The following is a 27,086-nucleotide window of genomic DNA, read 5'->3' as shown; positions in this document are numbered from 1 at the left end:
GAGGATCTTTTTTGGCCTTGGGTATAACTGTTAGATTAGAATTTAAAAATTCTTGGGGAGGGGTATCACCCTTTTGCAGTGATTGAAAAAGGCTTTGTAGTGGTCCTATTAGGGATTCTTTGTATTTTTTATAATAGATTGCCGTGTAGCCATCGGGGCCAGGGGCCTTCCCTAACTTTAGGTTGTCTATGGCTTCCCTTATCTCTTCTATCGTGATATCTCCGTTTAGGTGGTCTCGCTGATTTTGGGTTAAGGTAGGAAGTGGGAGGGATTCTATAAAGGAGGGTCCTGCGGCCTCGATGTTCCCTTTATGTTCCTTATACAGGGATGCGTAATATGTAGCAAATGCTTTGTATATCTTGTCTGGATTGGATGTGGTCGTGTTGTGAGGGGTGTATAGTTTGAATATTGAATTCGTCCTCTGTTTCTCTCTCAATTTTGTGGCCAGTAGTCTGTCTGGTTTGTTAGCGTATTTGTAATATTTATAACCTGTCCACTGGAGTGCTCGCTCAACTTTGTCTGATAGTAGGATGTTTAGTTTAATCTTAATGTCTCTAATTTCTTTAATCGTGGCCCTTGTGGGGTTCCTTTGATTATAGGTTTCAAGCAGGAACAATCGCCTTTCTAGAGCTAAGTAAGATTGTGATTTTTCTTTTTTCTCTGCGATGCTAATCGTATTAATTGTCCTCTAATGCTTGCCTTATGAGCGAGCCATATCCAGTGGGGGTGTGATTCTTGGGTAGAATTCAGACTGAAGAAATCTGTAATTTGTTTTTGGATTTGGTTTGAGATATTAGGATCTCTGATAAGGGCTTCGTTTAGTCTCCATTTATAGTTGGGTTTGGGGGTCTCGTCGCTGTGTGTCACTGCTAATACCAAGTCATGATCTGACCATGAGCATGGATAGTGCCTTGATGTTACCAGTGTGGGTAAGAGGGATGTGGACATTAGGATGTAATCCAGTCTCGAATATGTCTGATTGGCTGAGGAGAAGAAGGTGTATCCTCTCCTGTTGCCGTGTATTTCTCTCCAGCTGTCCGCTAGCATCAGTAGTGCTAGTTTGTTTCCCCAATCTTTCCTTTGTTGGATCGAGAATCTGTCTGGGTTGTTGTTTGATCTGTCTAGGGTTGCCGAGAAAGGGAAGTTGAAGTCGCCTGCCCATATGATTTTATGTTGCGTATATTTGAGAAGCTTCCGAGAGACCACCTGTAGGGTTGGGATTGGATTTTCTGAGGGCGCATAGACATTAACTATGACCATCTGTTGTGTGTGTATTTTTCCTACCAAGATACAAAATCTTCCTTCCTGGTCTATATCTGTCTCTTCCATTTGGAACGGAAAAGAATTGTGTAGTAGGGTGAGGACTCCTCTGTGTTTTTTTGGTGCTGTTGCTGTGAAGTGTCTGGAATAGTGTTGGTGGAAGTATTTAGGGACCGAGGTATGGGAGAAGTGGGTTTCCTGTATACAGATCACATCGGGTTTGTGTTTCAAGTATGACAGAAAAGCCATCCTTCTTTTGTTGGGGGAGTTGAATCCCCGTACATTATGGGAGACTATACATACCATTTGTAGTCTTGGGTGGTTGCTCTACTTCTCTTTTCCCCCTAATCCTTAATTTGGTGCGGTTAGTTTTTCTACGGTTTTCTTTATAGAATGGAAGACCTAGATTTCCAAAAACAAGAACAAAACAAACAAACATGCAAATCTTTGATGTCTCCCCTTGAGGAGGCATCACGAAAAGAACAACTTTTAAGTCGTTACAGGTCCTAGGACCAGATTCTTCAAGATTGAAGACGGCCCTCCTTAAGGGAGAGTCGCTTATCTTTGAGTGATCAGGGAAATTATCCATCCTTCCTGGACTCGCATCTCTAATCTTGTTGCTTTCTTAACTTTATAACCCACAACATAGTAGTAAACAGACCTCCTGTTTGGGCCTTTGTTGTTATCTTAACTTTCATTGTCAGTCTGGCCTCATAAACCTATTGCCAGCCAGGCAATGAAATCTTCTCTGTCTTCCATAGCCCTCCCTCCCCCACCTCCGTACAAAAAACTCCGTTAATTAGGTGAGGATAGGATTATTGCCTGACTAGCAAAAAACTAAAACATCAACATAGACTGCATTTCCTATAATTTCCTTCTCTTTCTTTTCTTTCCCCTCTCTCTTCATGAGGGATTGGGCTGTCCCGTGTCACGATCTTGGGGTGTAGGTCTTGGCAGTCCTCTCAGAGGGCGTGGCCTGCTCCAGGTCCTTCCTGGGCGAGGACGGGAGGGGCCGATTTCCTCTGATCTGTCCACCGGTATTTGAGCCCTCTCTAGGGCCCCCAGTGCCTCTTCCATAGATTTAGCTGTATAGTTCCTCTCGAGGTGTTGGAAATGGAGAGCGAATGGGAACCCCCATTTGTACTTTATATTGGCTGAGCTCAGAGCCTGTGTAATTGGTCTAAAGGTTCTTCGCTTAGCCAGAGTTGTTGGGGCCACGTCCGCGTATAGTTGGACTGATGTGGGTAGTCCAGGAAATGAGGTCAGATTTCTTGCCGCCAGTAGCAGTTGGTCCCTGACCTCATAGTAATGTAGTTTAAGAACTACGTCTCTTGGGAGGTCTGGGCTGGGTGGTCGGGCCAATGCTCTGTGAATCCTATCTATTCTAAAGGATGACTGGTCAACTTGCGGAAGAATAGCTGAGAATAAGTTGATTGCTGTGTCCTTTAGAGCTGTAATGGTTTCAGGCAGGCCTCTAATTCGTATGTTGGAACGACGAGATCTATTCTCTAAGTCCTCGTACTTGGATTCTAATAGATCAACTTTAGCTTCAAGGTCGGCCACATATTGGCGATCTGCTTCCATAGTTTCCACTATGTCGTCTGTTTTTTTTTCCAATTCGTCTGTCCTCTGACCCAGATCTCGGACTTGTTCGGTAAAATCTTTGACTGCGGCTGAAAGTTCGTTTTTAAAGACCTTTGTCATCTGCTCTAGAAGGGAGGTTTGGTTACAGTGAGCGCATCTGGCTTCCATGTTGAGATCCTCCTGTATTCTTGGTGGGGATAACTCTATTGCTATTGAGGCTTGGGAGGTTGTTGGGGAGAGAGTTTCGGTTTGAGATTGTGAGGCGAACATTCTTGGTAGAGTTGTTCTAGAAGGGGTCTGTTGATATTGCGAGGTCTTGCCTTTGGTTTTCACCATTGTTGTGTAAGGATTTATAAAAAATGCCAAAGGGTGCTAGAGTGGTTTGAGTAAGTTAGTATTGCATATCACGATGCGAGGTTCCAGCAGGAGCAGGGACTAGGGGTGCATTCTCCAATCCATCCCTTACTGCATTAATACCCTGATAAGTATAGATTGGGAGCTTATTTAAATGCACCGTAGGTTAGTTCGCTGCACAGGTTGAGAAAAGTGGAGAGTAGAACTCTAATCTCCCAAAAAATTAGGGCGCTAAGACCCTTAAGTATTGCTGCTTCTTCCTGCGATTTTCTTGGGCCTTTGTCGCTTGGTGGGTGTGCGCGTGTGGGGCTTGGGCAATGTTGTACCCCTTTTGCTTAATTTGCCTTTTTATTGTGTTAGTTCCCTTTTCAGAAGGGATGAATAGATGCTCAGGAACAGCAGTTATCTGTTTTGTCCACTAGGTGGTGCTATTGTACTTTTAATCTTGTCTGAGCTGTATACGCCGGCTGGCCTGCAACAAGATGGCACACGGTTCTTTTTTTTTCCCCCTATCTTGGGGAGAGCGAGATGTCTGCTGCTCCACACCCAGGCAGGGGCCGAGCACCGGTCCCCTGCTGTGTCTGCTTGCTGTATTGTGCCTGGGGATTCGGCCCGACGGGAAGCAGTGTCCCCGGTAAGTCTCTTCAGTTGTGCTGTGTAACGGCTGTGGGGAGGGGGGAGAGCAGCTGTTCAGGCTCTGTGAGGGGTCGCCCCTGATGAATGTATGCTGCTGGGGATGTGGGCTGGCAGCGGTGGTGTGATCAGTGGGGGCTGCAGCAGAAGCGCGATCTCCGGAATATCGGGGCCTCTGCACCTCACCCAGAAGGGGTTACCTTGTGCTTCTCTCCTCTGCTTGCAGTTCTGGATGTGGTCCCCTTCGGGTATCGCTGTGCGCTGGTCTTGTCTGCCCGATCAGTCCACGGGTTCACGCTGCCGCCTCCGGTGCTCCCTGGAAGGAGCTTGCTGTTGTTTCTCGCGGCCGGCCTTGACTTCCGGCCGGTCGCGACCACAAATTTAGCCCGGGGATGTGCCGGTTCTTGTAGGCCGCGATTTTTTACTGTCGGCTAGAGCCCCGCGGAAGGTCTTGCCACAAAGCTCCTGGTGTGGTGGAGCCCGCGGTGCTGTTCTCGGCCCCGGGGGAGCCCTTATAACGGGTCAAAGTCCGCTTTTTCTGACGCGCGGTCAGGAGCTCTTCGGTGTTCTTTTTTAACCCCTGCATCGGGTTTGTCTCGCGCCGAACGGGGGGACTGCTGAAAAAAAAAAAAAAAACGTTTCGGCGCGGGACAACCCCTTTAAGTGTAACCCCTTGCGGAACATCTTCAACTTGCTATACTTAGTGACTGCATGCATGTCTCACCATACTTTTAGTTCTGCCTTCTTTTCTTTATCCGAAGAGTTGAATAGAGACTTGGTTTTAGCATTAGATTGTAAATAGAAGTTGTAGAACCTTTCCCATGTGATCACAGCTGTATATTACTGTGTGCGACTCTTCCTAGTATATGACCCTATAGTGATGAGATGGAGGGGAGACGCCCTTGCTAGGCTCAGTGGTGGAATAAGGTTCTTATAGTTATCATCTATGAAAGGATCATTCTCAAAACCAAAAAATGTCCTCACAAAGTCCGGGATCGGCAGTGATTCTCCCCTCACTACTGATACACATAATGGGTACCAGCTCTCCCTCATCTCCATCAGTTCTGAGGAAACATCATCTAAAGGAAGAAGAAAGATCGGCCCAAATACAAACATGTAAGTTATACAAGTAAACTTTTATCAACAGTTAGAAACAAGTTTAGAGACGCAGTTATATGTATCAGTGTGAAATAGTCTATGTACACGGGTGATATAAAGGTGGGTTATCTGGATGCTATTTGTTTCTGGATAACAGATGTTTATCAGTAATTACATACATTTCTTACTCATCACTTAGTGCCCTAAATTGCTTCACTTTTCTTGTGTATGACATGTCAATTTACTTTTTACCTGTGTGAATTCCTTTGATGCTGAACTAGACTTGCTTTATATGCAAAACATTTCCCACAATCTGAACAAGAAAATGGCTTCTCTCCAGTGTGACTTCTCTGATGTTGAACAAGATATGAGCCCTGCATAAAACATTTCCCACATTCTAAACAAGAAAATGGCATTTTTCCTGTGTGAATTCTTTGATGCTGAACTAGACTTGCTTTATGTGCAAAACATTTCCCACATTCTGAACAAGAAAACGGCTTCTCTCCTGTGTGAATTCTCTGATGTTTAACAAGGCTTGATTTCTCTGCAAAACATTTCCCACATTCTGAACAAGAAAACAGCTTCTCTCCTGTGTGAATTCTCTGATGTCTAACAAAGTCTGATCGCACGGCAAAACATTTCCCACATTCTGAACAAGAAAATGGCTTTTCTCCAGTGTGAATACTCTGATGTATAACAAGGCTTGATTTCCCTGCAAAACATTTCCCACATTCTGAACAAGAAAATGGCTTTTCTCCGGTGTGAATTCTCTGATGTGTAACAAGGCTTGATTTCACTACAAAACATTTCCCACATTCTGAACAAGAAAATGGCTTTTCTCCGGTGTGAATACTCTGATGTGTAACAAGGCTATATTTCCCTGGAAAACATTTCCCACATTCTGAACAAGAAAATGGCTTCTCTCCTGTGTGAATTCTCTGATGTATGCATAGAGCTGATTTCCTTGAAAAACATTTCCCACATTCTGAACAAGAAAACGGCTTCTCTCCAGTGTGAATTCTCTCATGTGTAACAAGGATTGATTTCCCTGCAAAACATTTCCCACATTCTGAACAAGAAAACTGCTTCTCGCCTGTGTGAATTCTTTGATGTGTAACAAGTGTTGATTTTCCTGCAAAACATTTCCCACATTCTGAACAACAAAATGGCTTCTCTCCTTTGTGAATTCTCTGATGATTTACAAGATGTGATTTATCTGTGAAACATATCCCACATTCTGAACAAGAAAACTGCTTCTCTCCTGTGTGACTTTTCTGATCTGTAAGTAGATGTGATTTAACTCTGAAAAGTTCTGCAAATTGTTTACACGAATACGGCTTCTTCCCTGTGTGGGTTTCTTGATGTTCTCCCCTTCTGTGACCTTTATCAGTGTGTGATGGACCAGAAGATGGGACCTGTAGAAGAGGATCAGATGATGGATCTTGGCTGTGAAGGGCGGAGGAGATATCTGTCATAATGGCAGGTTCTTCATGCATATCTTGTGATATACTACAACCTTCTGCTTTACCATCTGCAGATATCAGATCTCCCTCTGAGCTCCTTGGACCGTCATCTGCCAAGAATAAAGCAGATTATTCTTTAATACTACAAACCTTATAAATTATATTTTATGACATTTCTATACAAATAACAAGTCATGTAACAAAATGTAATCATCATCATCTGGTCCTCTGCTGCCTCTGGAACTCCTGTCCGATGTGCTGCCGACTACCAGCACTTACAGAAGGGCCCCTACCCGCTGCTTCCTGTTGCTGGGCGCACTCTGCTGACGGCTGGGACACTTCCCAGCGGGCTCTCCCCTCCAGCTACAGGAGAGAGTGGATATGGTCGTCAATCACCTGCCCACCACTTGTCAGATCGCTACCTCCTTTTGTCCTGTCATAATCTATTATCAATTTGATGATTAAGGAAATTAAGAGCCTACTACTTCTAAGTGACTAAATACCTGATATATCCTCTTGATCCACTTTAACTGACCATTTCCTACAGGAACCAACAACTGATCTGTATCCACCACATACACGGGTGGTCTAGGCTCCGCCGTCCTGTGAAATTGCTACAGCAGACATTTGGCCGCACAGGTGACCACATGGCCCCAATGTAGCTAAACTTGCGTCCGCTGCCTGATAGAGGATAATAACCTAAGGAGACCGCTACCTCCCCCCACACCTCTTTTACTTACTTGCTTCCTGTTAAGTTTCTACAAAACAGGGGAAGAGTGATAAATCTCTGACAATGTCCAAGCGATGTTCAAGACATATGCTGTCTCTGGTCGCTTCAGATGAGTCGTCTCGTTCATCAACGGAAGGCATGATCCATGAGGGGATATGAAACAAAGTTGTTTTTTTTTCTTTTTTTTACACTTTTTCAACCTTTTTTTAACTTTTACATGATCGCTGCTATCCATTGGATAGCAGCAATCATGTGACTGGGAACCGCATACAGCGGCTCCCGGTGACAGCTCCCTGCTCTCGGCTACTCATACTAGCCGGGAACAGGGAGTTTTTAAATTTCCCGGGCCTCCCGGTTCTATGCGCATGACGTAATGTGTCTTGCACACATGCGCAGACGCCGGCGGCAGGGCCGGGGAAAACGAAGAAGACGCCGGACAGCGCGAAGGACGGGGGGGGCGAGTACTCTCAGCTCCCCTTACGGATCCGATCCGTAAGGGGAGCTGAAATCTTAACTTTTTAAAACTTTTTGTTAACTTTAACGCGATCGCGGGGGTGGGGTCCCGCGGCCCTGGATGACAGCTCCGTGCTATCGGCTACCTCCGTAACCAGCAGCATGGGGCTATCACGTCCTGAGCCTGCAGGGCTTTCATTCCCAGAGGAGGCATATTTTTACGTCCTCTGGGAATTAAGCCCAGAAGGCCAGGACGTAAAAAGGCAATGAGCTGGTCACTAAGGGGTTAAGTGAGCTGCAAGCCAAGCGACTTCGATGAGTGAGCAATTCTCACTCACTTGCTCTGTCAGGCTGACTGTCATCCATAATGGCCCCCTTAAGTGATTATGCTAGCGACTGTCAGCCTGTGTAAAAGCATTATATTTTTATTTTATAACAATAATTTTTATTGAGTTTTCAATTAAATACATACAAAGGCACAACATATGGAAGGATTTCCAGTCCTAATACCAAAATGTAGCTGCAAGCCTTGTATCTTCTGAAAAGGGGTGTATAACAAAATAATAGCAATCAATTGGTATTTTAGTTCACAACTTTCAGTGCTATTTTCAAGAAGAATATTCTACATTAAATAACAATAGCCTGGCCAGGGCCAAATAGTATTTCAGGGGGAAAAAGGGAAGAGTGGGATGGTGGGGTGGCGGAGTATTTCCTCTCTCTCAGGACCACCTCCCACAGGGGAAAAGGCACCAGAAAATCATATTTAGGTAAGTAGGTTCATCCCCGTTGTAGGAAGGGCATAATTTATCAATGGAGTCTATATACTAAGAAATTTATCATTTTTGTCTTCTGCTATCGAGGTTAGCCTTTCATTTATCAGATACCAATTCATGTGGTGTTTAGCTTCAGAAAAGTCCAGAGAAGCTTCATGCCAGGAATGGGCAACAGTTTGTTTTGCAGCTCAGAAAAGAAATCAATTTTCTGGAATTTGGGGGTATATTCTTGATCACTTTGTTCAGCAGGGCATCCCAAGGATTTTTGCGCAGGTTATGGTACATTACCGAGTAAATTAAGGAGTAGGTTCTAATCCAAAATCTTTTGATTCTGGGGCAGGAGGACCATATATGGAGCATGTCTCAAGGGGAAGAACAACCTCTGAAACATTCTTTAGAGTAGCCAAAAACCACATGTGCAATTCGGGTGGGGACCAAATACCAACATAGAAGGAGTTTATGTGAAGTTTCCAACATTAATATGTTACGGATCCCTTGATTAGTAGAGCTCCAAATCTGAGATCACTCCTCCTCACTTAGAATATCCCCCAAGTCCCGTTCCCACTTGGTTACATATGATAATTGTGTGCCATATGTAGTGTGAACAAGGTTCGAGTATATTTGAGAGATAAGACCTTTTGCCTGCGGGTGTTTAAGGCAGAAGGATTCAAAGGGAGTAAGGATGTGTGGAGATTTTGTATTTTTCAATAGGGAGGACAACCAGTTTTTTAACTGTAAATAGCGGAATATTTCCGAGGATGGCATGTCTTTGTGTTTCTGTAGGATGAGGAACGTAGTCACACCTTCCCGAGAGAGTAAATGGTGAACCTTAGTAATACTTCTATGTGTCCAATTTTGAAAAGCTAAAGGGGAGTCATGACCTGGTGAAAATAAATTATGTAAGAGTGGCAGCAGGGGTAGATGAGGGGAGAGCAGATTCCCGGAGTATTTTATGGAGTCCCAAACTCTAAGAGAATGTTTTATAATTGGATTAGATATTGCAGGCCTTTGAGTCGGGGGGATCCATAATAGTGAATATACTCTGAGGGGTTGAATTTCCATGGGCTCTATTGAAAGCCAAAGAGGGGCATTTGTGGTGGAGTGTAGGGAGGCTAACTGGGCCATCTGGGCTGCCTGGTAGTATTTTGTAAGCTGTGGGGTTCCCAAACCTTTTGTTGCCTATGTCTGTACAAAGTGGAACATGATACTCTGGGGATAGAGTTATTCCAGATAAAGCGGAGGGTCATCTGTTGAAGTGTTGAAGCCTGCAACCACAACTGGAGAACAGTCATCCATCACGGCAGACCCATTATCGAACCTTATGTAGGTCAAATCCTGAGACTAAAAAGGGGAATACCCGTAACACAATATACTAGCAGGACAATAGATGAATGTCACAAAAGTCAATGTGATCCACCTAGTGACGATTGTCCTATATAAAAAGAGGGACGTCATGTACCACTGCTTGTGTGGCATTATATGGGACTAATGGGAGGACCCCATACAAGTTTAGTGTCCAAGTCCTACCACAGGTCTCTGTAAAGAAAGGAAGGTTAGGCATTACATGCATGCTCATGAAGGTTTGTCAAAGAACCTAAGTCCGCCCTAGTTTTCACGAGGAAAGCTTTTAAGGAGGAGAGTTGTAAAGGAGAAGGTACAGTGCATTCTGACTAGGGGTAACTTCACGTTTTTATTTATGGCTCTTAGTCATTCTCATCAGAAGAATGGTACCTAAAGCCCCCAGATTTTTTCGCGGACGTTGCCCGACTTCTGTGCACGCGTCTGTTGCCAAAATGGCGGATGCAGGCGCAAAAGCTGCAGATTGGCGGGGTAATTTAAAATCTCCCCGCACCTGGCTACTAAATGTAGCCAAGAGCCTGGAGATTTCATGGGGTGCCATGGTACGCTTTTCCCAGTCACATGATCGCCGTTATCCAATGGATAACCGCGATCACGTAAAAGTTAAAAAAAAGCTCAATTTTCACCTCCCGTCATGGATCGGATCCGTGAGGGGAGGTGAAATTACTTAAATAAGGCCACCGGCAATGTCCCCTGACGGGATCCTTATTCCCGGACCTTTTCACAGTTTTGGCGCAAGCGCCTGTCGCCAAGATGGGGGACGCAAGCACAGAAGCTGTGGAGGGCAAGAGGAAATTTAATATCTCCTTGCTCCTGGCTACTAAAGGTAGCCAAGAGTTTGGAGATGTCACGGGTGGCCGCAGTGAGCAGTCTTCGGTCACGTGATCACCATTATCCAATGGATAATGGTGATCACGTAAAAGCTAAAAAACAGTTAGGCTGGGGTCACACAGGGCGGATTTTCGTCGGAAATCTCGCGGTTTGGCCGCAGCAAGAGAGATTTCCGCCGGGAGAACCGCCGTGGTTTAAGCCGCGGCGGCTTTGAAGCAGCTCTCCCATAGAGGACAGCGCGGCCGTAACATAAATAAACAAAAAAACGAAAGTAAATAGACATGCTCAATCTTTGGAAACCGCGGCTGCGCCGGCCGCAGCTGCGGTTTCAGCCGGATTTACCGCTGCGGATTAGCTGTCCCGTGTGGACGAGGTTTCTGAGAAACCTCGTCCACATGGCTGGCTAATCCCGAGATTAGCGGCCGCGGTCGGATCTGCTGCGGCAGAACCGCGGCAAATCCGCCCTGTGTTACCCCTGCCTTTGACGCTCAGTTCAGTTTGCGCCCTGTTGTGCATTCAGACAGAAGATTAGGGCCACAATGGGTATATTTATGAACATGGGACAAATGGGGGTATACATTTTGGGGTGAAAGTCTTTATTCCTATGAACACTGTACAAAAAAAACCTATTTTTAAAATGACATAATTGCCAAAAAAACAAAAATCGTAATTTTTTTCCTTCTGCTTTGCTTTGATTCATTCAAAAACTGTTGGGTCAAAATACGCAGTACACCCCTAGATTAATGCGCTAAGAGGTCTAGTTTCCAAAATGAGGTCATTTGTGGGGGTCCTCTGCATTTTGGCCCCTCAAGGGGTCTACAAGAGAGCAATGGGGCCTAAAACGCCTTCAAGCAAAATGTCTGATCTGAAAGCCATCGGCTGCTCTTTTCAGTTTTGGCCCCGTTGTGCATATGGACAGAAGATTAGGGCCACAATGGGTATGTTTCTGAACACAGGACAAACAGGGGTATGCATTTTGAGGTGTAAATCCTCATTTTCATGTGCACTATAGAAAAAAGTCCTGTGTTAAAAATTACGTATTTAAAAAAATATGAAATTGTATTTTTTCTCCTCTAAATTGCATTAATTCCTGAAGAGAAACTGTGGGGTCATAATACTCCTGACCCCCATCAGTGAATACACTAAGGCACAGGTGTCAAACACAAGGCCCGCGGGCCGAATCCGTCCCGCCGCCTCATTTTCTGTGGCCCACCAGCTGTGCAGTAAGTTCCCTCACCCCTCCGTGCTGCTGTTAGTAGGCGATCTTCTCTCGGCTTGTTCTGTCTACTGCAGACAGTAATAGAGGAGTGCCAATAGCAGACTGACAACGGATGCGGTGGAGGGAAGAAGACTGCAGAGAACATGATCTCTGCAGCGAGGAGAGCGACGCTGAGGAGGAGCAGCTGCAGGGTGAGAGCCTGGTCAGTGCTGACCTCCTCTCACCGCCCCAAGAAGGACTGAGAGCAGCCAGTATACCTGCCAGTGGGACCATATTGGATGCAGGTAAGTATAAATATTTGTATCAAAATGCAGAAGTGTCCTTGTGTGTGTGTATATATATGTGTGTGTCTGTATGTCTAATAGTGTGCGTATATGTTTAAAATCGTGTGTGCCTGTGCGGGTGTATGTGCAGAATGGTGTGTGTCTGTGCGTGTGTATGCGCAGAATGGCGTGCGTGTGTATGCGCAGAATGGCATGCGGATGTATGCGCAGAATGGCGTGCGGATGTATGCGCAAAATGGCGTGCGGATGTATGCGCAGAATGGCGTGCGTGTGTATGCGCAGAATGGCGTGCGTGTGTATGCGCAGAATGGCGTGCGGATGTATGCGCAGAATGGCGTGCGGATGTATGCGCAGAATGGCGTGCGTGTGTATGCGCAGAATGGCGTGCCTGTGTATGCGCAGAATGGCGTGCGTGTGTATGCGCAGAATGGCGTGCGTGTGTATGCGCAGAATGGCGTGCGTGTGTATGCGCAGAATGGCGTGCGTGTGTATGCGCAGAATGGCGTGCGTGTGTATGCGCAGAATGGCGTGCGTGTGTATGCGCAGAATGGCGTGCGTGTGTATGCGCAGAATGGCGTGCGTGTGTATGCGCAGAATGGCGTGCGTGTGTATGCGCAGAATGGCGTGCGTGTGTAACGTCAGGTTTAATGCAGGTGGGCTTCGGCCCACACTGCATGCCCCAGTCAGACTGGGGTTCTTTATAAGTAGACACATGCAGTTATAACTCCGTGTGGACCGACAGCATGGGTGGGTCCCAGGAAGACACCGGCGGAACATAAATATATCCCATTGCAGTGCCCAGCACAGCTGAGGTAATGTCAGGTTTAATGCAGGTGGGCTTCGGCCCACACTGCATGCCCAAGTCTGACTGGGGTTTTTAATACATAGACACTGGCAGGTACAAATCCCTAATGTGAAGTCCCTGCGGACCCACAGCATGGGTGGCTCCCTGAAATCCACCGGCGGTACATAAATAAATCCTATTGCAGTGCCCTGCTCAGCACAGCTAACGTCACATACAATACAGGTGGGCTTCGGCCCACACTGCATGCCCCAGTCAGACTGGTAATATGTACCTTAACAGTAACCGCGTTGGTGGCAATGTGGTGGCGACTGCGGACCTAGTAGCGCGGTTTTATTTAGTTGGTTTTTGGAATGTAGCCAGGATTAAGTGGGCCGTGGCGGGGGGGGCTCTCTTGTTGTGTTGGTAAAGGTGAAATTCTTGGACTGCCACCAGACGGACCAATGCAAAGGTATTTGCCAAGAATATTTTCATTCTAGGAGGAGGTGGGGGATGTTTTTGAGGCAGTACGTGTCCTTTCCACGTTTCCGTGGTTATATGCACCTTAACAGTAACCGCGTTGGTGGGAAATGGCCTCGTCACCATCATGTCTTTGGGAAGCCTCCGTTTCCACACCCCAGTGACATAGCATTAGCAGCGGTATAGGCAGAGCCCAGAATTAGTAACATTTCAGCGGTAGCATTAGGACAGGCCCCAGTAACATATCACTAGCAGCATTTTGGGGGGAGCACAGTCTTAGTTCCATTTCAGTAGTAGTAGCAGTCCAGACAGGCCCCAGTAACATATCACTAGCAGCAGTATAGGGGGAGCACAGTCTTAGTTCCATTTCTGTAATAGTAGCAGTCAAGACAGGCCCCAGTAACAATTCCGAAGCAGCAGTATAGGGGGAGCACAGTCTTAGTTCCATTTCTATAATAGTAGCAGTCAAGACAGGCCCCAGTAACAATTCTGAAGCAGCAGTATAGGGGGAGCACAGTCTTCGTTCCATTTCATTAGCAGTAGCAGTCAAGACAGGCCACAGTAACATTCCCGTTGCAGCAGTTTAGGGAGATAACAGTCTCTTTCACATTTCAGTAGTTGCAGTATAGACAAGGCCCCAGTTACATTTATGTAGCAAAAGTGTAGGCCAACCCCACACACCTTGCTGTACCATGAGTGCAGGCGAAGCCCATAAAAATTACTAGGATTACACTGCAGGCGATGGCCCAAAAAAATTGGTGTACCAACAGTACTAATGTACCTCAGAAAAATTGCCCATGCCCAACCAAGAGGGCAGGTGAAACCCATTAATCGCTTTGGTTAATGTGGCTTAATTTGTAACTAGGCCTGGAGGCAGCTCAGTTAAAATAAAAATTGGTTCAGGTGCAAGTTTCAACGCTTTAATGAGAATTGAAACGTTTAAACATTGTTTACAAAAGTAATATGACTGAGCCTCGTGGGCCTAAGAAAAATTGCCCGTTCGGCGTGATTACGTGAGGTTTCAGGAGGAGGAGGAGCAGGAGGAGGAGGATGAATATAATACTCAGATTGATGAAGCTAAAAGGTCCCCGTTTTTTATGGTGATAGAGAACAATGCTTCCATCCATCTTTATGAGTGTAAGCCTGTCCGCACTGTCAGTTGACAGGCGGGTACGCTTATCCGTGATGATTCCCCCAGCCGCACTAAACACCCTCTCTGACAAGACGCTAGCCGCAGGACAAGCAAGAACCTCCGGGGCATACAGCGCGAGTTCAGGCCACGTGTCCAGCTTCCACACCCAGTAGTTGTAGGGAGCAGAGGCGTCCCGGAGGATGGTCGTGCGATCGGCTACGTACTCCCTCACCATCCTTTTACAGTGCTCCCGCCAACTCAGCCTTGACTGGGGAGCGGTGACACAGTCTTGCTGGGGAGCCATAAAGCTGGCAAAGGCCTTGGACAGTGTTCCCCTGCCTGCGCTGTACATGCAGCTTGATCTCCACGCCTGCCCTGCTATCTGGCCCTCGGAACTGAGCCTTCTGCCACTAGCGCTGTCAGATGGGAATTTTACCATCAATTTGTCCACCAGGGTCCTGTGGTATAGCATCACTCTCGAACCTCTTTCCTCTTCGGGTATGAGAGTGGAAAGGTTCTCCTTATACCGTGGGTCAAGCAGTGTGTACACCCAGTAATCCGTAGTGGCCAGAATGCGTGTAACGCGAGGGTCCCGAGAAAGGCATCCTAACATGAAGTCCGCCATGTGTGCCAGGGTACCTGTATGCAACACATGGCTGTCCTCACTAGGAAGATCACTTTCTGGATCCTCCTCCTCCTCAGGCCATACACGCTGAAAGGATGACAGGCAAGCAGCAGGGGTACCCTCCGCAGTGGGCCAAGCTGTCTCTTCCCCCTCCTCCTCATGCTCCTCCGCCTCCTCCAAAACGCGCTGAGATATAGACATAAGGGTACTCTGACTATCCAGCGACATACTCTCTTCCCCCGCCTCCGTTTCCGAGCACAAAGCGTCTGCCTTTATGCTTTGCAGGGAACTTCTCAAGAGGCATAGCAGAGGAATGGTGACGCTAATGATTGCAGCATCGCCGCTCACCATCTGGGTAGACTCCTCAAAGTTTCCAAGGACCTGGCAGATGTCTGCCAACCAGGCCCACTCTTCTGTAAAGAATTGAGGAGGCTGACTCCCACTACGCGCGCCCATGTTGGAGTTGGTATTCCATTATAGCTCTACGCTGCTCATAGAGCCTGGCCAACATGTGGAGCGTAGAGTTCCACCGTGTGGGCACGTCGCACAGCAGTCGGTGCACTGGCAGATTAAACCGATGTTGCAGGGTCCGCAGGGTTGCAGCGTTCGTGTTGGACTTGCGGAAATGTGCGCTGACCCGGCGCACCTTTCCGAGCAGGTCTGACAAGCGTGGGTAGCTTTTCAAAACCCGCTGAACCACCAAATTAAAGACGTGGGCCAGGCATGGCACGTGCGTGAGGCTGCCGAGCTGCAGAGCCGCCACCAGGTTACGGCCGTTGTCACACACGACCATGCCCGGTTGGAGGCTCAGCGGCGAAAGCCAGCGGTCGGTCTGCTCTGTCAGACCCTGCAGCAGTTCGTGGGCCGTGTGCCTCTTCTCTCCTAAGCTGAGTAGTTTCAGCACAGCCTGCTGACGCTTGCCCACCGCTGTGCTGCCACGCCGCGCGACACCGACTGCTGGCGACGTGCTGCTGCTAACACATCTTGATTGCGAGACAGAGGTTGCGTAGGAGGAGGAGGAGGGTGGTTTAATGGAGGAAGCATACACCGCCGCAGAGACCACCACCGAGCTGGGGCCCGCAATTCTGGGGGTGGGTAGGACGTGAGCGGTCCCAGGCTATGACTCGGTCCCAGCCTCCACTAAATTCACCCAATGTGCCGTCAGGGAGATATAGTGGCCCTGCCCGCCTGTGCTTGTCCACGTGTCCGTTGTTAAGTGGACCTTGGCAGTAACCGCGTTGGTGAGGGCGCGTACAATGTTGCGGGAGACGTGGTCGTGCAGGGCTGGGACGGCACATCGGGAAAAGTAGTGGCGACTGGGAACCGAGTAGCGCGGGGCCGCCGCCGCCATCATGTTTTTGAAAGCCTCCGTTTCCACAAGCCTATACGGCAGCATCTCAAGGCGATTCAATTTGGCAATGTGCACGTTTAACACTTAAGTGTGCGGCCGCGTCCGCTTGCGCTCAAACAGTTGCACTAGCGACGGCTGTGCGCTGCGCTTAGAGACATTGCTGGATGGGGCTGAGGACAGCGGAGGTGAGGGTGTGGGTGCAGGCCCGGGAGACGGTCGTGCCTGTGTCCTGAGAGGTGGGTTGGATCTCAGTGGCAGGTTGGGGCACAGGGGGAGAGGCAGTGGTGCAAACCGGAGGCGGTGAACGGCCTTCGTCCCACCTTGTGGGGTGCTTGACCATCATATGCCTGCGCATGCTGGTGGTGGTGAGGCTGGTGGTGGTGGCTCCCCGGCTGATCTTGGCGCGACAAAGGTTGCACACCACTGTTCGTTGGTCGTCTGCCGTCTCAGTGAAAAACTGCCACACCTTAGAACACCTTGGCCTCTGCACGGTGGCTTGGCGCGAGGGGGTGCTTTGGGAAACAGCTGGAGGATTATTCGCTCTTGCCATGCCTCTACCCCTGGCCACCCCACTGCCTCTTCCAACCTGTCCTGTGGCTGCAATTGCCTCCCCCTCTGAAGACCTGTCCTCAGTTGGCTTATCACACCAGGTGGGGTCAGTCACCTCATCGTCCAGCTGCTCTTCCTCCAAATCCTCTGTGCGCTGCTCCCTCGGACTTACTGCCCTTACTACTGCCTCACTGATAGACAACTGTGTCTCATCGTCATCGTCCTCCTCACCCAATGAAAGCTCTTGAGAGAGTTGCCGGAAGTCCCCAGCCTCATCCCCCGGACCCCGGGAACTTTCCAAAGGTTGGGCATCGGTCACGACAAACTCCTCCGGAGGGGGAGGAACCAGTGCTGCCCAATCTGGGCAGGGGCCCGAGAACAGTTCCTGAGAGTCTGCCTGCTCCTCAGAATGTGTCATTTTCATGGAGTGAGGAGGCTGGGAGGAAGAAGGAGCAGCAGGCAGAGGATTCAGAGTTGCAGCTGTGGACGGCGTAGAAGACTGGGTGGTAGATAGATTGCTCGATGCACTTTCTGCCATCCATGACAGGACCTGCTCACACTGCTCAGTTTGTAATAAAGTTCTACCGCGTGGACCCAAAAATTGTGATATGAAGCTGGGGACCCCAGAAACTTGCCTCTCTCCTAATCCCGCAGCAGTCGGCTGCGATACACCTGGACCAGGAGCTCGGCCTGTGCCCACACCCTGACTTGGGCCTCCGCGTCCTCACCCGCGTCCACATCCTCTATGCCTACCCCTACCCCTCAGCATGGTGTATTACGAGTAGAGCCGAAACAGAATGCTGTAATTAAATGTGCCGCTTATTGGCCTGTGGTTGGAGGCTGACTTTGCTTACGGAACGCACAGCAGAGGCAGGAAAGAATTTTGCGCACGCCTGCAGTGAGACGTACGTGCGTAGGACTGAGCTAGTGGAATTCACAGCGCAGAAGCAGTCAAGTGCCCAAAGGGCAGTGGTACGCCTTACGTATTTAGCTTCAATTTGTTTAAATGGTGAGCTGAAACACCAGACAGGTACTGTATGCAGCGTATATATTGTATACTGTTTCCCTCTGGCGCTATGACGGCGGTGATGTAACCGGCACAGCAGAGCCAGGAAACAATTTTGCGCAAGCCTGCTGTAACGCTTTGCTGCATATTAATTAGGACTACTACCCTCAGCAGACACGCAGTACACTGAACACGGTCCCAGGCAGCCCAAAGAGTATTTTTCCCCAATTTTTTTGAAAAACCCCACTGCCTATATAGACAGTATATCTCTTTCACCTTTTCCTCTTTCCCTGCCTCACCAGTACTGCCCCTATACTATGTACAATGACTGCAGACTGAGCTGTGGTCTGCACGCCCGAAAAAAAAAAAAAAATTGTGCAACACAGCCTCAACAGTACTGCACACGGTCAGATGTGGCCCTAAGAAGGACCGTTGGGGTTCTTGAAGCCTAATATTACACCTAACACTCTCCCTATAGCAACTCCAGCAAGACAGCACTTTCCCTGAACTATGTCAGCATGCATCTGAGGCGAGCCGCGGGCGGGGCAGATTTTAATACTCAGGTGACACCTGATCTCCCCAGCCACTCACAGCAGGGGGGTGGTATAGGGCTGGAACATCACAGGAGGAAGTTGTAATGCCTTCCCTGTCTTTTTTATTGGCCAGAAAAGCGTGCTAACGTCTCAGAGATGAAAGTGAAAGTAACTTGAACATCGCGTGGTGCTCACCTCTAGTAACGAGCATCTCGAACACGCTAATACTCGAACGAGCATCAAGCTCGGACGAGTATGCTCGCTCATCTCTAGTTGACAATTAATATTGAATTTGTATGTCTCCTAAATGGTTAAAAAAAAAACCGATAGTGTATTCAGAATAAAGTGAACAGATAGAAATATATATCTTAGCAAAACATTGTACAGTATGTTTGCACGTATTTGATATATTACAGTTGAAAATGTGAAAAAAATTACAATTTTTTTCAAAATTTTCCCAATATTAGCACTTTTAATAAATATACACATTCTATGGGTCTATTTTTACCAGCTAAATGAAGTACAACATGTGGTGAAAAAACAATGTCAGAATCATTTGGATATGCAAAACCTTTACGGAGTTATAATATGTTAACCCCTTCCCGCTCCATGACGTACCGGTAAGTCATGGGAGCCTGGTACTTCGCGCAAAATGACGTACCGGTACGTCCTCGGGATAGCGCGAGATCATGACTGACCTCGCGCTATCCCGCAGCGGGATCCGGCTGTCAATCACAGCCGGCGTCCCGCTGCAACAGCGGGGGGGGGGGGGGGGGCATCGGAGATCTACTTAGATCGCAGCAGGGAAGGAGTTCACAGAGGGAGCGCGCTCCCTCTGTGTCTCCGGCCGGCTCTCACGATATCATCGCGAGAGCCCGGCCTGTCATCATGGCAACAGGATGCCAGACACTGGCGTCCTGTATTGCCTAAGCCTATGATCGCTGTATAAGCGATAAGGCATGGCAGAGCTTCTGCTCTGCCATGCCTTATGACAGCGATCATAGGAACAGTGCTGCAAGTCCCTCAGAGGGACTCAAATAGTGAAAAAAAAAGAAAAGAAAAATGTAAAAAAAAAATGTAAAACAACCCCTTTTTTATGCTTTTTCTAATATTAGCATAAAAAAAGGTAAAAAAAAATTAAAACCCCACATATTTAGTATTGACGCCTCCGTAACGACGTGTACAAAAAGGTGAACATGCTTTTTATTTTGTACAACAAAAACTGTAAAAAAACAAAACGCTAAAAGACAGAGGCAAAATGCTAATTTTTAGCATTTTGCCTCACAAAAAATGCAATAAAAGTGATCAAAAAAGCCATACATTCCCCAAAATGGTACCAATAAAAACAACTCATCTCGCAAAAAATAAGCCCTCATAGAGCTTCGTACATAAAAAATAAAAAAGTTACAGGACTTTGAATGCAGCTATAGAGGAAAAAAAAAAAGATTTCCAAAAAAAAAAGGCTTTTTATTGCAAAAAAGTGTAAAAACCTAAAAAAAAATATAAGAATTTTGGTATCGTTGTAACCGTACCGACCCGCAAAAAAAATTTAGTGTGTCATGTATGCTGCATGATTAACGCTGTAAAAAAAACAACAAAATCTATGTCAGAATTGATGTGTTTTCTCTCCCTGTTATCATAAAAAAAATAATAAAAGTTTTACGATATGGTCTATGTACCCAAAAGTGGCAACGATAAAAACTACAGTGCGCCACGCAAAAAACAAGCCCTTATACGGCCGCGTCGACGGAAAAATAAAAAAAAAGTTATGGCTTTTGAAAAAATGGAGATGGCAAAATACCAAAAATCGCTTGGTCCTCAACGCCAAAATAGGCCGTGTCATTAAGGGGTTAAGTGACACATGTCAGATTTCCAAAATTTGGCTCCACCACTAAGGCGCAAACAGGCTTCTTCACTAAGGGGTTAAACACCAAATATTTGTCGGTGCAGAAAACATCACCAAAACCAGCATATGTGAATCGGGACTTACAAGCAACAAATTCTGGTTTTCATCAACAACATGAAAAGTACTGGACAGCAGAGTCCTGTACAACCTCTGGGTTCCTGTTCCCGGTAGATCTCCGAGCCCATGCTACAGAAATAGTATTTTCCATACAGATGGAGTTCGGCCATTTTTGCACGGAGATCAGTTTCTGTTTTTCCATAAAGAACTCGCATAAAATCTCCCATGAAGCCGGATGTCAGTAACACACAGTATACGGCAAATATAGAGCTGCTCATCTATAAGACAGCTTAGTACATACAATAATTCTATATCCTGTCATGTCAGACCAGGACTAGGCCGGGGGCAGGGGGGCAGGTGACAACCAAGCTGGGTTGCCCCACACATGTTTATGGCCACCTAGTTTGCCCCCGCTCTCAAAGGTACGACGGCTCCTGCCGCTACTAGTTCTGACAGTCTTACTCACGGTACTGCTGTGTCCCGCTCTCTCTCACAGGCTGAAAGAGTGACCTCCCTCCAGGCTCCAGTGTTCACTGTAGTTGAGTGACCGCGTCGGGGGGAAAGAAGTGAGGTCACATTGTGAGCCGGTGAGAGAGCACACAACACAACTGAGAATGATGGGGAAAAGTGGAGGATAATGGGGTCTGTTCAGGTACATTGATGAGCATGGGGGCTGTTTGGGGTACAGTGGAATATGATGTGAGCATTTTGGAGGATGATAGGGACTGTTTGCAGGACCTTGGAGGATGAGGGAGTAGTTTGAGGGACATAAAAGTATGATGCTGCCTTTTGGAGATGGACATGAATTATATGGAATTAAATCTTTTGGTGTTTAAACTTTGCTCTTGGGCCCATAGGACTCTAGCTATACCAATGTTCGGAGTCTCAGAGGAAGTCGCATTACTAACTGAGGCAACAGCAGGGGGCACTATTACATAAAGGGAGATCACAACAGTGGGGGGAGGGGTGGCACTATTACCTAGTGAAACTATAGTGGGCAGCTTGATGGGGAGAGTGCGCTGAAGCAAGTTTTGGCTGCAAGAAGTCATAGTAGCAGTCTGACTCCATAGATAAGAAAATATAATATTATATTTATCCCAGTGGGGGAGGGGCATTCTTAGTTTTGCTCTAGGTCGCCATGGAATCTACATAACTATCTGCAGCCGCTGACCGAGGAGAATCTGTGACTCTTCTCTGCTGTATTTAGTGGTTACTACTCACCTGGGCGGTTACCTGTAGGAATCCCCTCTTTACACCACTGATCGCCCCTCACATTTGTCTCTGTAGTATTAATATCAGTCATATCTTCATCCTGGAACAAAAGCTGTGAGACAAATATTGTAAGAGTCAGCAGACGGTTGGAGAAGTCATGTGGAAGGTTTTACATGACCAGAAAAGGTCATTAATCATCATGATGACCAAAAATGACCTGACAGCAGTAGTTATCAGAGTCATGTCAAAGTGGGTGCAGATTTACTTAGATTACAACTGCTCGTTAAAGGGATTCTGTCACCGGGTTCATGACATTTGATTTGGAGCTCATCTAACATAGTAAAATAGTATGCTAGGCTGAAAAAAGACAAGTGTCCATCCTGTTCAGCCCGTTTCCACCCACTCCCGCTTGTTGATCCAGAGGAAGGCGGCAAAAAAAAGAAAAAGAAACCCTAATGGAGGCAGTAGCCAATTTGCTCATTTTTTTGGGGGAAAAAAATTCCTTCTCAACTCCATAGTGTCAGTCAGAACAATCACTGGATCAATATTTGTAAAAGTTCCTACCTGCCTCTAAGGTGGATGAGTGGAAGATCCCAACCTTTCTGGTTATTAAATGTCTATATCCTGTAGTATCGTAGCACTCTAAAAAGACATCTAGTCCCTTCTTAAACTCCTCTATCGATTTTGTCACTTCCTCAGGCAGAGAGTTCCAGGGTCTCACTGCTCTTACAGTTAAGAACCCCCTTCTGAGTTGGTGATAAAACCTTCTTTCCTTTAGACGTAGAGGATCCCCTCTTGTTACCGTCGCAGTCCTGGTGTTCCTGGTTCTCAATTCTGACATGATTGGGGTCCTTAGGGAAGGCCAAGTGATAACATTTCTAATTGGATATGGATGTTATCCATGTGAAGTTTTATGTCCTTATGAAATGAAGTAGAATTATCACCCTGGGTCATTCAGAGGTCCAAGGGAATTGTCACATGCTCGCACCCCAGGAAAATGTAGAAGCAACAGTTCTGCCCAATGAGTCTGGTAACATATAAATAGTGTTCAAATTTAATTGGACATATCAGGTAATTAAACCACTGACTCCCCGGGACCAGGGGTAGAAATTATAAGCGGGTCTAGAGGACCATACGTTGTGAACGTAGTTAGACTAAACTATCACTTTGAGGAAGCCTCTAATATCATTGATTGTCATCTACTCGCCATTCTGGGACACGAGCCTTCACCCAGAATTTTTGTTTTGCGTGCATGGTTTAAGTGGTCTGCCCTGAGTGTAAAGGCAGGATTGTATGTGTGTGGAGTACCTACAGCTGGCTATAATGCATATGTTGGGTGTTGGCTGTGCTTTTGTGCAGGCTACTAATGTATTTGTATTATATTGGGAATGCATCACACAAGAAGGTAGACCCTCACTCTCACAACAGGCGAGGATCCCAAAGTTGGCATTTCTGGCATATCCTGTGCACACGTAGTGGCTGTAGCACTTCCAAAATCTGCACTGCCTTGTCCGCTCCTATGAGTCCCATAAACTAAATTTAAGGGCTCATAGGAGCTGAAGCGCTGAATCCAGCGATGCAAGTCCTATACTTATTCTCCTTGGTATTCCCCTGCTGTCCGCAGGTATGGCAAGGAGAGTAAGCATATGCTCACTTTCACACGGTCAAGAAAATCACGAGACTTGTGCCGTGCGGGAAGGAAAATAAAATCACTGCATGTTCTATCTTTTTGCTTTCCTCAGAGCACATTGCATATGGTTTTCAATGACACAGGAAACCACATCCCGCGGCATGCGATGCAATGCTTCCCACTGAAAACAATGGGAAACATTTGCCGATCGCTACTTCCCAGAAGTGATGGGAGGCGTTTTTGCCATGAAAACACCTTTGCATCTGCAGGTAAAATGCACGCTGGCGAGCTCCATATGAGGCAGAGCTTCTAGGCCAGATATCGTTATCAGACGTATGTAGGTAGCACAAGGTTTACATTGCTGGATTCTGTGCTTCTGCTCCTATGAAACCATAACTGTAGTTTAAAGCGAATCTGTCAGATCCTTTAAACATTGCATTTGTCAAACATAATCTTAATCACCAGGTGGATTAACAGGCAAACAGCAGTTCCATTTCTAATTCTATCCATTCAGTCATCTCCGACTCTTGGATACTCTGTAGGCCAATCCACTCCATGCTTCTCTATTCTCTATGGCTGCTTTCCATTGCCTGATTCCATTCCCGTGTCCTTCTTGATGGTGTCCAGAAAACATATCTTTTGTCTTCCCAGGTTCCTTTTACCACTGACCATTTCGAGTAACATCTCTTTTTCCAGTGAATTCACTCTCATCATGTGTCCAAAGTCAGTCAGTCCCATGATCTTGCCTTTCAGGGTCACCTCTGGGTTGATACTGTCCAGGACAGCTTTGCTGGTGACCCTAGCTGTCTATGGTATTCGTAGCAGCTTTCTCCAAAACCACAGCTCAAAAGTGTCTATTTTTCTTCTGCCTGTTATCGCACAGCCATATGTTGCAATCAGGAAGATGATGCTTGTGATTAACCTTCATTTGATGGTGACTAAGACATCCTTGCACTCCCATATTGGGTCCATGGTCACTAAAGCCGTACATTCCAGTGCTAATCGACACTTAGTTTTATCTGCCAAGCTGCCACCATAAATGAGGGACCCAAGGAATAAGAAACCATTAACTGCTTTAATTTCCTTGTTGTTGACTTTTATGTGGACTTCCTTGTTAGCAGTAGTCATCATCTCTGTCTTGTTGATGTTTAAGTGAAGTCCCATCTTCTCATTTTCTTTTAGCTTCAGGATTAGTTTCTTCAGATACTTCGCTGTCTCAGCTGCCCGCGTCTGTATCTTAGATTACTGATGGCTCTTCCATCTATTTTCAACCCAATACCCTGATCATTTATGTCCAGCCACCTCAGGATCACTTCCGCATAGAGGTAAAAAAGAAAGAGGATGCATCCTTGTCCTGTGCCCTTGAACCATTCTGTATCCCGATAGTTGGTTTTCACTGTGGCTTTTTAATTGTTCTTGAGAGACCTGACAATGTGATCCGGTGAGCTGGTACTCCTACCTCCCTCAGTGCTTTCCAAAGCTTATCATGCTCAAAAGACTTTTTAGTTAAATCAATGAAGCACAGGTAGAGCTTTCAAAGAAAAGACAACAAAGATTTCCTGAACGCCCGATGCAGGAGCCTTGAATTGGCCTTTAAGAAGGGTCAAACAAGGGAATTATTTGCCATTGTGAAAAAGATGAAGAAGCCTTTCTCTGCCTGCCAAGCAGCCATAAAGGACCATGATGGGAATGAAATCCATGACCAGCAAGACATCAAGAAGAGATGGAAAGAATATACAGAAGGACTATAAGTCAGCGTGGCAGTGACCATGCAGAGGAACATGGGAGCCAAGAGGATCTGGAACCAGACCTGTTGGAAAGTGAAGTGGGCGATGAGGCAGCTACCAGACAGCAAAACATCTGGCATCAATAGAATCATTGCAGAGCTGCTCTAACCAGTCCCATGAGCTGCCCTAATAACACTATGGCGGGCAATCTGGAGCACCTGTATATGGCCAAAGGATTGGGAAAGATCAGTTTCATTTCACTGCCTAAGAAGGGTGATGTCAAGGTCTGTAGATACTATAGAACAATCGCTCTAATTCCCCATGCTAGCAAGGTGAATTTGTTAAGGGGTCTAGTCTTTGAAATTGGGTCATTTATGGGGGTTCTCTGTTGTTTTGGCCACTCAGGGGCTCTACATGTGAGCAATGGGCCTAAAACACCTTCAAGCAAAATGTCTGTTCTGAAAGCCACCGGCTGTTCCATTCAGTTTGGGCCCGCCTTTGCATACAGACATAAGATTAGGGGTATGTTTCTGAACATGGGTATGTTTTCCCTAATTTCTTATTATAAATTCACCTATCCATAGTGAACAGTCACCTGACTGTATACTCGTGGTCTATAGCTTATTTAGGTGAATGCAGAAGTTAATAATACCACCTCCCAGCAGGCAGAGATGGTACTAACTAATCATGTAATATTGATGCACCATAGGATTGATAGCTTAGAAGATTGGAAGACAAAGCAGGGACAGATCTTAACATCAGAACAGTGCCTGGTAAGCAGACAGAAGACTGCACTGCATGGAAGTAACTGCAATGTATAGGAAATATGCAGAGACATTTAGAACACAGCAGAAAAGCAGAGGGGTACAGGGATGGGAAAATGTGTTTTTTGCCAGAGTGGTGCTTTAAGGGAAAGACAGAAATACAGTTAGTCCCCGACTTACGAACAGGTTCCGTTCCAGGAGCCTGTTCGCAAGTTCGAACAAATGGTTGTATGGAGCGGGATCGCGGGTGGATCCTGCTCCATACAACGTCGGGTGCAGGCTGTTTCTTACAGTGGGCACCCGGCGGCAGCAGTTCCGACGAGCCGCACCGCTTGTCGGAACTGTTAACACTTTAAATACCGCTGTCAGAGCGGTATTTAAAGTGTTAACAGTTCTGACGTTCAGGGGGCCCGTACAGCGTCCCACGATGAGATCACAGGACGCTGTGCGGTTGCTAGGCAGCCGGGGACCTCCTGAAAGGCCCCAGGGCTGCCTATGCAGAGTGCTCATCAAGTGCACGGCTTGATAGGTGCACTGCATAGACAGCCCTAGGGCCTTTCAGAAGGCCCCCGGCTGCCTAGCAACCGCACAGCGTCCTGTGATCTGACCGGACAGGCTTCTATCAGGCTTGATAGAAGCCTGCCTGGTCCCTGCACAGTATGATGTAATGCAATAGCATGACATCATACTGTGCAGGACAGATAGTTCGTATCTAGCGAAATTCGTAAATCGAATGTTGGCAAGTAGGGGACTATCTGTATATTTTTAATTATTTAACTTTTACCCATGTTTTCAGCTTTAGAAATATACCCTGCATGTATTACAGGGTTCAAAATTCTGTTGCATTGTTTACTTGTGGTTTGTTGAGTGGTCAAAAAATGATCATATTTTAGCAAAAGCCGACCTTGATCATTCTTTCCCCAAGTACTTCATTTAATGCATTTATATCAAATTAAGGTTCCAGTGCATGTGCTACCTTATTTACAATTTTACAATTACAATCAGCCCTTTGAAGTCATGAATTTGACACAACTGATCTAATATCTCTGGTCAGCGGTAATCCTGCCATCTCCACCGGCCTCATCACACAAGTAGAAGACATCTAATAAGACTGAAGACAAGAGCTTCACAGCCTTCTACAGATCAGAGGGACATCTCCATCTACCTGATGGTCCTGTGGAAGAAGAGGACGGGGACATCTCTCTGGTGGGCTTCTCTTACTGGATGGAACTGCAGGAAACACAGACGGACACTGAAGTCATTCTTTACATACAGATAATAAAGTCTCCATG

General features: G+C 46.7%; 2 protein-coding genes across 3 annotated transcripts in view; both read right to left on the bottom strand.

Annotated features, from left to right (window-relative positions):
• Positions 1-27,086, bottom strand: part of LOC136629122 (zinc finger protein 135-like) — a 489,576-nt gene that overhangs the window by 374,392 nt on the left and 88,098 nt on the right. The gene's annotated exons all lie outside the window — the stretch shown is intronic.
• LOC136629181 (oocyte zinc finger protein XlCOF7.1-like) lies at positions 4,949-27,064 on the bottom strand. Of its 2 annotated transcripts, none has more exons than XM_066605344.1 (3): positions 26,960-27,064; positions 21,683-21,785; positions 4,949-6,502 (listed from the first exon to the last, which is right to left on the bottom strand). In XM_066605344.1, the coding sequence occupies exons 2-3, from the start codon at positions 21,762-21,764 to the stop codon at positions 5,178-5,180; spliced, it is 1,407 nt and encodes a 468-aa protein (XP_066461441.1). In that variant the 5' UTR covers positions 21,765-21,785; positions 26,960-27,064; the 3' UTR covers positions 4,949-5,177. The 2 variants fall into 2 exon arrangements, with proteins under 2 accessions (XP_066461441.1, XP_066461442.1); XM_066605345.1 differs by lacking the exon at positions 26,960-27,064 and having other exon boundaries at positions 4,949-6,344; positions 6,446-6,502; positions 21,683-21,776.

The sequence above is a fragment of the Eleutherodactylus coqui genome, chromosome 5 (genome assembly GCF_035609145.1).
Source record: "Eleutherodactylus coqui strain aEleCoq1 chromosome 5, aEleCoq1.hap1, whole genome shotgun sequence".
Classification (NCBI taxonomy): Eukaryota; Metazoa; Chordata; class Amphibia; order Anura; family Eleutherodactylidae; genus Eleutherodactylus; species Eleutherodactylus coqui.
Note: the sequence above shows the minus strand (reverse complement) of the source record. Positions and strands in the feature narration are given on the sequence as shown.

Bases quoted from the DNA above. Each gene is read 5' to 3' on its own strand.
- LOC136629181 (XM_066605344.1), bottom strand. From the start codon at position 21,764: ATGACTGATATTAATACTACAGAGACAAATGTGAGGGGCGATCAGTGG. The intron at 6,503-21,682 runs GTGAGTAGTAAC...TATTCTTGGCAG, and splicing joins TCCTACAGGTAACCGCCCAG to ATGACGGTCCAAGGAGCTCA.